Here is an 11,240-nt window from a genome sequence, read left to right on the forward strand (position 1 = left end):
GAAAGCTGATCTTGCTTCTAATGGACAAAAGAGAACTTAAAAGTTTTATTTTGGAAATTATGTTTTTCAGACAGTATTTTAATGCAAAGTGACATTAAATTAAAAGTATTTTAAGCTTTGCAGTGACAGACAATCAAGAATGGTATTTTTGTTGTTTCAGTTCTTTTTTGGTGAACATTTTATTATAGGAAAACAAATTTGAAGGCATGAAAGTATAAACTATTGAAATACTTCATGGAAAGGAATAAAATCACTATTTTTTTAACTTATAAATTTTTAAAAAAATATTAAAAATAATGTTTGAAATTTGATGGTGGGTTCTACTCTGAATAAACTGGTGATTACCTCTGCTTTATGAAAAAGGTGCAATTACTACAAATGCTCTTTTTCATTAAAATGTGTGCCCTTGTCAACAATTTCATCATTATCTTTAGTTCCTGCTTTTTGAAAGTGGGGCATTATTGTATGCCTAATTGGTGGTGACTCTCTAATGACAATTTCAATAACGTTTTCCCTAGTGTTCCCAAAATGACCACAACACCATCTACACCAGAGAAGTGTGATGCAAACCAGAACATAAACATGAAGGCAGTTTTCAGAGTTAAGGTTCTGGGGTCTTAACAGTCACAGCTGACTGTTTTTTTTTTTTTTATTTTCATCATATGATATTTCCAGAAAATTGATAAAGAGAAGAATGACCACAAAGAGATCTTGTCTTTCATGAGCCCATAAAGATAGCTTCATGTTGTTGTCATTGGCATAATAGGGCCTTCTTCAGCAAATGGAATTGCATAATTTTGTTCCAAAGCAAGCAATTATCCCAGCCCACAAAGGAGTTGAGCAGAGCATGGAATGGCTGCTGCACTCAAAATGTCTGAGGGGGCATTTGCCAGTGACTGAAAACCAGAATTTTCTCCTTGATGCATTATATAGAAAAAAAAAAAAACCAAAAAAAAAAAAAAAAAGAGAATTCAAATCAATGGCCCATCCACTTCCAATGTAGAAGTGTGTAGTATGAACTGCTTAAGATGCAGCCATGTGAAACTTTGGGTGCAGGTAGGAAATAAACTGCCCACCAACACTGGTTTTCTCTAATCATGATGGAATATGTTTTATGTGCTAAGCTCAAAGTTTAGAGCCTTTTCCTATTTCCTCTGCTACTTCCCAGTACACGGTGCTGGATTTCTGGTGTAACTGAAAGGCAAGCATACCAGAAAGGGTTTCCTTCTGGCAGACATAAGTGTGGTTTCACAGAAAGCTGTGTWTCCTTTCAGATTTATACCAGTTGAGCACCCTTAGCCTGATTCCTATCTCTATGTAGCCTTTTTTTTCCCTAATGTTACAGTGACAAAGGGGCCATAAAAAGGTGAGTAGTTTATCTCTGTTTGAATGTACCCACATTATTAATGGTAAAATCTTCACATCTTCCCTTACTGTTTTGAAAAAAGTAGATCTGGGCTGCAGCCAAAATGACAGTCAGAAGAACACTTAGAAACAACAAGTTTGTGATGAAGAATGAGTTTTGCTGTGCCAGTTCCCTGACAACACATTTGTTTTATGTCTCTACCCCTCGCACCATCCTTTGTCTTCAAAAACACTCAGCAAACAAATCAGAGGAAGCAATTGGCATATTCCCTAATGAGACAAGATGAAGTGTCCTGTAACGATGATGACAGCAAATTCACTAAGTGAMCTGCAGTTTAAGAACTTTGCAAATTGATCAAACCATGATTCCTTGGTTGCTTACTTAATTGCCTGTTACCGTCTCTCTCCTGACCTCCATAAGCCCAGTGCTTCTGTCAGCACTTCTGCAACTCAGGGACTCTCTATCAGCCCCGCAGGTTTTGGGCACTGGAAGAATAGGTTCTGCTTTGGGGGTTTTATTTAACTTGCATTTAATAGGTGCTCTTGGCCAGCTATCAGAGTGGGAATTTAGAGATACTCTGGCCTCCTACCGTGCTTGATATATCARGCTGTGAAGAAAAAGCTTTCTTAATTCTGTTTATTATAGGATAGATGCTAATTAAGGCAGTGTCTCATCAGGTGCTGAGTACCTTAAGCAGCTTCTTAACCCTGGGAAGAGGGAGTGCTCTGCTTGTTTAGCTCTCAGTGATGTTCTGTCTGATAAAGATGCCTGGTCAGGCAAGAAATGTKCAAGGGAAAAGCATATTCCAGTGAGTGTTCAAGTAATTGACTGGTGAGACTCTTAATCCATAGCCAGTTTGGAACAAAACCCCTAGAACTGTGATTCTGTTGGCAGAAATGGAGAAATATTCAAAATCTGAGTGATGAACTATCTTCGAGTATTCTTCAGACAAGGCTCACCATTTGTGTCTCTCATTTCTAATGAAGTATGTTTCATTAGAGAAGTTTCTTTAAGGGAATGGGSGGAAAGGAGGGCTGTGACTCCATGAATGCACAGAAGTGGGAGTAAGGAACTATTCCTGTGGCTGTGGAGCAATTGCTGTTTCTGCAGAGATGTATTTCAGAAGTGGTGAGGAGGTGCTGGCCCTGCCCTCAGTCTGCACAGCTCCCTGAGTTCCTTTCAGAAGAAAAGCACTGGAAACTTTGCAGTTGTATTTACAACCTCAACACAGCAATCATAATCTGTTATGGAGAATAATTTTGTCAGTATATATGTGTATAATCAGGTAAGTGTTTAAGCAGTGGGGGAAAAAAATCAACACTCCTGAAATGAGATTTAAGGTTGTTGTTCAAGGTCCAGGATCATATTTGGGGCTTTCTGATACCTCTGGACTTCCTCTCTGTGGGAGTTTGCTCTTTGCCCCATATAAAGTGACAGTTAACATCTTTTCTGAAAATATGCCTCAAATACAAAGGTTGTACTGCCCTGTGGATTTTTCTTCCTTCTTTTCTTGCTCTTGAGAAGCTGCTGTGCTTGTTTTATTAACCACTTGGATTTTCATGGGTGCTGGTACTCCAAGAGAAGAATATTGATAAGCAGGGAGAAAAAAAGTTGTATAAAATCAGATTTAAAGCATAAAAACATCGCCTAGGATGGAGACCACATCTGAGCTTGAGCTTTTCTGCTGGGGGACAACAGATTTCATTTGGACAGTAGACTGTGGTAGGGCTTTAATGCTTCCTGTTGATCTTATCCTGCAGGGAAGGTGAGGACTGGCAAAAATATCTGTCATGTGTGTTGGCAAGAGTTAGGTGCATGCGCAGGTGGTAAATCATGTGTACATGTGTGTGTATGTCTCTGAAACACCCAGCATGGGTGAGTATATGTACCAGTCCATAGCTATATGGGTCACATTTGCAAGTTCATACCCGTTTATTTAGGTATTTACATACTTTAATCCAAAATAAAGCAAGTACCTGTGTCTTTAGAGCCAGCATGTATGAATTTCAAGGAATTAATTGAACAAATGTTTGATTTTGAGCATGGATTCAGGCCCAAATGCAGTAAGCTTTCACATGCTCATCAGCTGTGTACCAACATGTACTAATATGTAATGTCAAACATTATTATGATAATAATTAACTCTGTGCTCATTAATAGGACGTGTCTCTCTGTGCTCTGTCTGTCTGTGATGCAATCACTGTCTCTTTCTTTCAAAGCTGTCTATGAACAATCCTGCGAGGCTTACCGACACCAGGGCAGGACATCAGGGTTCTTCTACATCGATTCTGATGGCAGCGGCCCACTCGGACCCCTCCGTGTTTTTTGCAATATAACAGGTAAGGAGCTAACCTTGACTTGCCTGCCTGATGTTGGGTCTAATTTGATTGTGAGCTGGGCTGAGTAGAATGATAGACAGGTCAATAATACAGCTCAGTTGTGGGGAAGAATCGGGGAACTTGTAATGACTGAGGTTTGGCTTTGAGATGTTTCCTTAAATAAGATCTGTGYAGAAGTGATTTTTAAAATAAGTTTGAAGGACTCACCTTGCTAAGTGATACATACAGTAGTGTCTGCATTTTATAAGGGGCATTTCATAATACCATAACTATTGATGAGATGTTTGTTTCTTACTRAAGAGGTAGAAACTTAGAATCCAAACCATGCTTTTGTAATTGAATGGTTTSTCTGCTTTATTAGAACACTAGGTCTGGGAATTATTATTAAACTCCTTTCACTGGGCTTAGCTGTAAGCCTTCTTGTCTGACTCAAGCAGCAATACCTCTCCTCSTAGAGGTGTGCTGCATTTGACATTCCATAGAGTGGAAACTCAATTGTCCCTGCTGTTTGTATGGAGGAAAATGCATCCTGWTCTTAGGAGAAGGGACACCAAAGAGATGGGTAGCAGACCAAGAGCCTGGCAGTGTGACCTGTTGCTGGAGGCTTTTTAACCTCACAGTCGGGCAGGTTTAAAATAAGAATTGTTTCAAATGAATGTACCTGTCTGGCAAATTGTCCACTGAAGTGGGTTCTATTTTGTATATAGGACTGTAAAGCCAAGGGTGTAAGAAAAGACTGCATGCCCCTTGTTGTGGATGGGGATGGGTGTAGGGCTCTCTTTCTGCTTTTTATGTTTGAAATGGAGGTGATATTTCCCACACTGTCTCCTGTTTGGCATTTTTTGCTTCCTGTGGCCAGGTGCAGATGAAAGAGTGTTTTATTACCCTTTCTAAATTGCTAATTCTGGCTGAACTACTTTGCCACATATCACCTCTGCACACAGTGCTGAAGACTGAAGACTCAGGATATTCATATTTTATCCTTAATCTCCTTGTACTTAAAGTRTCTCAAATTAAATTTTCATTTTTATTTAATTGAGCAATCATTATGTTAATTAAATGCACAACAGTTAATTATTAAGTATGTTTTTTATTCAAGTGTAACAAATATTTAATAAGATGTGTCTCCTTCACTKTTGCATCTCCTAAGAATTGAAACAGTTTCACCTTTCTGTCTGAATATCCTTCCTTGATCTTCAATATGGGAAATGTGCTCATTTTTATTATTTATCATATAAATATGTGTGATCAAAACGTTGTCAGTCCTTTTTATCTCTGCTGAAGAAGTAGTATTTTTGACAAACACTTTGCATTTGCTTTCCTCAAATAAACCTTATCTGGCAGGAAACCAGAAGGTATATACCTGATTCTCTCTCTRTCTGTAATGAACTTGCTGACATTCTTTTTTTGGCTATGAGAAAAGTGGAGGTGGGGAAAACTGGCAGAACCTCCTAGCCTGGAAAACTTGTGCTTCTGTGTCAACTAAATATGGTTTGGGTGCCTTAATCACAAGAGCTTCTTTTCTCTCTGGGAACTTATCTTATTGTGATTCTCATAAAAATTGTTTACAGTAATCGATTAAGTGCAAAGGAGGAAAAAAATTACRTGCACAGGGATGGATTCTCAATTTGCTACTCTTTTCAGGGGATGCTTCTGCTTAGTTTTCTGAAAGTAACCCATAATCAGGGAAAGGCTAAATATTAAATTCTGTTTTGTTATACCAGCTTCATACAAGGAACAGTGAAAATGTTATTGTTTAGTGACACAAATCTCTACAACACCTCTTGTGAATGGAAAAATGTGGATASTCATGAACGTGGATGGCTTCAATGTTTGGGGAGACTAAACAAATTAAAAAGATGATTGGGGGAACTGTCTCAGGACAGCTTGGAGATCATGTGTGACATAGAAAAATCAAATAGGAATTGATTGATTGTGATYATTTTTCACCACATAGGAGCTAAGGGATGCTTAAATGATTGCACAGCAGGATTTGGGAGGTGTTTGTTTCCTTGCTTTTTCCTGATGAAATGAKTTTAACTGGAGACTACTACAGGGCAGCAGGGAGGCTGATATATCAACAGAGGGAGTAAAACCCATCTGGAAACAGCCCCAGCCTTGTCWGATAGAGTCAGAAAGTGCAAGTAAACATRGAGGTTTAGCTGCAGATTCCCACTYAGGCAGCTGTGAGGCAAAAACCACTGGGAAATGGGAATGAGTTTCAGGAAAACCTTTTGGCTTCTCTGGGTATCTCTTCACCCTCAGAGCTGGAGGTGGGCTCCTGGGCTAAATAAAGCTTTTATTTTACTCAGTCTGGCAGTTCTTCTTKTTGTATACAGTTCAAGAAGCAGTAACCTCTTTATGCCCAAAACGTGCTCAAGCTGAAGAATTTGGAGGTGGAATGGAAAATTCAGGGCAATGACTCATTTAATGTTTTTAAAAGTAGAGGTGCAGAGAGCTATGCCTTCTGAGAATTACAGTGCCTTTAATCCGTGAAGGATGATTTCAAAGAAGAAATCAGATCATCAGAAGCTAGCAGCATCATTGCATTTAAAGAAAAGTGATTTCCTCAGTGTTCACTTACATTCTTTAAAGTTTTTTCTATTTTTTACCTGTTTAATTGGAGGGATTCAGATTGGGAACTTGTTTGCAGCCAGTTATTGACTGGGGCAGATAAACACCAGATTTCCTGCATAATGGTGTCTGGTCATAGGTACCCAGTGTCTGATGTGGATATGGAAATATCAGCATTACAAGATAGTTTATTGTGTTTATGTTTGCAGTGGTTTCTCTGCAGCCTGTCAATTTGAGCAGCCCACTGCTGAATAGAAATTCTGAAGAAAGCAGAAAATGGTGATTGTGTGTGTTGAGAGGGAATTGGACAGTTATACAAAGAGAGAGAGACAGAGATAAGGGAAAAGAAATTTTGCAGGGAGAAAAAAGCAGGAAAAAAGTATTAAAAAATATAAAGTCAATTTTCAGCATGACAAGAAATTTAACAGTAGTGTCACAGAATATCTGCTGATACCAGAGTGGGTAAATATACTTATCCATTGTCTGAAGAAGTGGCTGAAAAAGCAAGGTGACAAAACTGGAGATGATTTGCTATTATTTAATAGCAGWCTTATTGGTCAAGAAGGGAGAAGAGTGAATGTATGAAGCACTTTAAAAAGGGCCTTATCTTGAAAGCTATTTATTTCTACTTAAAGTAAAATATGTTGTTGAAACAGGAGGTTGTCAGGAGCACTAATGTGCATAATTAAAGGCATGGAAAGGTATCTGTACAAAGAGAGGTGAAAAGTAAATAATCCTGGACTATTTAGGCTGGGAAGACTCAAAGTGAATGGACCTCATTGACAGAAGCAATGCTCATTTGCATTTTCTTACAATAGGAGAAGAKAGTTCAATGACAGTGAAAGACAAAAGCCTCAAAAGTAAATCTAAAAAGAAAAGACAGCACCTTATTAACATARTGTTTTCTTCAGCTTATATACCTGATGTACACAAAGCAAAGTCACTTTCACTGGGAAATTCATCACTTGTAAGAAACACTGGGGAACCCACACCAAAYACACATCTGTGTGTGGGGAAGGGARCCCAATGGATGTGCCCAAGCCATGRYTGGATRTAGTTTGATGCTGTGAGAGACAYCATGAGGGTGTGARTGRGTCCATGCAGGGATTATTCATTTGGATGATTGAGTGCCATGGGAACACATCWAGCATCTTTSCAGGGCCATCATCATGGGAATGTAAGCAAGCTGTGCTTCCTTTTCCTGGTTCTTCAGTCATCCTTGGGGTCTGTGGCCATACTTTTTTGTCCTTAAGTGCAGAAAGAATGTATTGTGTCATGCTTGGGGTAAAGAGTAGCCACCAGGGCCGGGAAGGAAATTGTCCTTGCAGGCTGGTTGATTGATAATTAGCCCACTTGAATTAATCTGAACTCGATTGAAGATTCATAACAGTCAATAGAAAAGATGAGTAGTGGACCCTCTGAACTGTAGGTCTGGCAGTCTTTTTATCATTGTGAGGCTCATTCTTTTTTCCATGTTACTTAGAAATCTGTTATTCCGTCTGGAGTACTAAAATGCTAATAACCATATTCTCCAGGACAAAGCCTATGGACATGCAATCTACAGCCWCATGCTTATTTTGCTGTCCTGTTTGAAAAGTGTAATGACCTTTTCTCATCTCCTTCTGAGTAAATTTTGCCCTTGAAATCTGAAAGATTTGCTTACAGTACACTTGAGTCATCCTGTCACTGTACTTCTCTASTGATGCTGTTTTACAGCATTCAGACCCTGGGTTATTAAATCAATAATGTTTAGAAATTGCCATGACTGGATCAATGGTTGAGTTTATYTTTGCCAGATATTTTTTCCAGTCCTCAAATTGTTTGCGTTTTCTTCCCTTTTTTTGCCTTCCAGGGTTGCAGTTTGGGAAAGATGAAACCTTTTCCCAGGCCTTGCTGCTGGTCCAAGATCTGTTTTTGAAACTGCCATAATGAAAAAAAAAACAAACATTAATTAACAAAAATACACCTCTTCTTGTTGTGGATTGTTTTTGTTTTGCAGTCTTGTCTCAAAATGCAAATACTGCTTTTTTCTCTGATGCAAGAAAAAGAAAGTTTTATTTTCTCTCTCTCAAAAAACTGTATAGAAACTGTGTTTAAATCTCAGATTAGAACAGTACAGAGTTTAAGGACAGCAGTCTGTCTTTTTTGTGGGTATTCTTTTAGTTGTAGGTACGTGTTCAGGATAAAATTTGGCATTCAGTGTAGARCACCATGAAACAAATGCACCGTATGAGCTCTGAGAGTTATTTTTTTTTCTCTCTCATGTAGCATTTACCGTATGTTTGGCTTGTTGGCAATTTAATCAGTCTGAATAATCTTGTTTTGTGACAAACCTCCTAAATCACAAAGGAATGATGCAGTTTGTATGGGTGGAATGTGCTCTACAGGGATATTTCAAGTTGAAGAATAAAAATGAGAATTAGACAATACAGAATTCATTGAATGCCAGTTTTCCAGCTGCTCTAATTTCCCACAATTTAATTTGTGTGCTGTCAAAAGCAACTTGGAGGTTTCCAGCAAGATGATAGAACTGTGGGCTAGGCTAAACAGAGAGTCTAAAATGTGCTTAATGCATTGCAGTCCCATGCTGTAAAAGCATCTCCTAGGGCCAGATGCAGACAGCATAATATCCTAGTGAATTGGACCATTAAATAAAACTGTGAAGCCATAAAGCTGTAGCATTACCCTGAAATTAAAGCATTGTCACCTTTGAATTATGGAAATAATTTAACAAGCATTTAGGAAATCTGCTTTTCAAGGCTGCWTTAAACTATTCCATGCTATACAATAGAAGATGGGGCTGCAGTCTCCTACTTGGTTTTGAATAACTTCCAGCTTGTGTGTAGTTTGAAATTTTACCAAGATGAGAAAGTAATAAAGGAATAGAATGGAATAATAGAAGACAAAAATAAAGAGTAACCGATGCCTGGACAACAGCTTTTTAATTCTCCTCGAGWTTCACAAGTGCAAGGAGAGCTCATTAAACTGAGTAAACAAGGAAAAAATATGTAGTAGGGACAGATGTAACAACATAATGACAACTTTTTAGTTGAAATACATGAGAAGAGGGCTTTATCTGTGTAGTTTAACAGTTTCCAGGTATGGAAATGACTAGAAGAAAGTAGTGGCACTCAGCTTGGTTTRCATCTGTGATTACCTGTGTCATTTTCTAAAAACATAATATAAACAAAACAGAGTGAAGATTAAATAAAAATGCTTGCATTATGAAACAGGAGCAAGTGTTTGAAGCCCCATTTTCCAAAGCTGTAGGCATTGCTGGTGCAGAGCTGTGCCAAACACGGAGCTCAGGTGCAGCAGCTGTTGTAATTCTTGCTGAACTGATCTGTGGGCACGTTCAGGTGGCAGCTACGAGTCTTACACAGGTCCTGAACCTGCCTGAAGTGAAAGATCACAGATCATTGTCAGGAGGCTTCAGAGGACCTGTCAGTCGAGCAGTGAGSGTAGAATTCCTTGACCTCATTCTGAGGCAGGCAGTGATATTTTGGGAGCAGCCCAAGCTAAACTATTGCAAGTGAATTTGAGAAAATAGAATGATCTTTTTCTAATTGTTGCCAAGTTTGAGGTGGATAAAATGGGGTTTGAAGAAAYCCCAAGGGCTGATCTGAAAGATCATGGTCTTCAGAAAAAGCATTGGGATTGTTTTTGAGTGGTTTTCAGATCTCTGGAAGTAGATGCAATGGTCTCACTATTGTCTTGGAATGATTCAAGAATTTACTGCCCTCCAACTCTTAGGTACTTCAGCAAGTGGAGCTGCAGGAGGGAGCAATGTTGGCTGTTCTACTCTGTMCAAAACAATCTAAAGTTTAAATCCTTTTCAGTTTCATTTGCTGCATTGAGACAAAAGGATGTCCTTTTGAAAGAAGGAACTTGGTTGCTTTTAAAGGACTTTTTACTATGATGTGAATATAATCCTTTATTATTCCAGCAAGTTATATTTGATTTTGTATGCAGTAATTCATCGCTCCACACCTCATGTTCTGCTTTGTAAAATGGAAGTACTTCCCCTTTGCCTGGGAAGTGGGAAGAAGCGTGACTGAGATGGTGGAATAGATTTCCTTTCCCTCCTCTCATKTTGTTGCCAGAAGCTCTCCTGTCTTGTATCTGTGTGGTGCTGAGCTGCCCTTCTGATCTGAGGTTTGCTTGCCTGTGGCTGTGRCTTTGCTGCCACCAGATCAGTGAGACAAACACGTATCTTTTTTGAGAAGCTGAACTGATGGTCACCTTTACTTCAAAGGTGAAGCATAGAGGGAAACCTTGAAGTGACCACCRAAGCACAGATCTGATCTGTACAAGTATTAAGCCTAACAGACTAGGCATGTGTGGATTAAGAAATCTCTGAAATGTAACATCAGAATTCTTCTCTTCTTCTACAACTTTTTTTAAACCCTATTCTGGTGTACTTGCTAAATCACAGTACCTTTGAACATAGAAAGAAACTCGGGTTTTTTTTTTCTTTCCCTTTCCCTTTGTACACTAGAGGATAGGAAATAGTTTATTTCTAAATGATCCTGTGGAGAAAGAATGTCAAAGTTCAGATCTCAGGACAGCTGTGTGCAGCTGTAATGATAACAAGACTGAAAATTAATGAACAATCATAGAGGAAAATGAGAGGAAGACCTGTCACACTGCCTGTCCAACACTCTTGTTAATGAGTGCTGGCTGCTTACAGTGTGTTTGCTGCTATCTTGTCCAACCTYATTTCAAACCTGTCAACTAATTAAATTTCCAACCCTTTTTGGGAAGACARTTTTGTGCTATGCTACTTTTAATAATTTTTCACTAGTAATCCTTCTTTGTTTCTAAATTGCTAGCTCTTGATGCTTTTGGCTTTTCAGATGCCCACATGGCACCTTTGTTGATGCACAGCCTGGAAAGTACAGTAGTTTTAGTCACTGTACAACTCCAGCATTATGAGGCTGCTCTACTTCCTAAGCAGCACT

At 38.8% G+C, this 11,240-nt stretch overlaps 1 protein-coding gene across 1 annotated transcript in view; it reads left to right on the forward strand.

Annotated features, from left to right (window-relative positions):
- Positions 1-11,240, forward strand: part of CNTNAP5 (contactin associated protein family member 5) — a 223,082-nt gene that overhangs the window by 133,496 nt on the left and 78,346 nt on the right. The window contains exon 12 of the mRNA XM_057364809.1: positions 3,586-3,705. Within this exon, the coding sequence (XP_057220792.1) occupies positions 3,586-3,705 (120 nt within the window). The remainder of the gene's footprint in view (positions 1-3,585; positions 3,706-11,240) is intronic.

The sequence above is a fragment of the Malurus melanocephalus genome, unplaced genomic scaffold (genome assembly GCF_030028575.1).
Source record: "Malurus melanocephalus ecotype Western Australia unplaced genomic scaffold, MMel_1.1 scaffold_42, whole genome shotgun sequence".
NCBI classification, from domain to species: Eukaryota; Metazoa; Chordata; class Aves; order Passeriformes; family Maluridae; genus Malurus; species Malurus melanocephalus.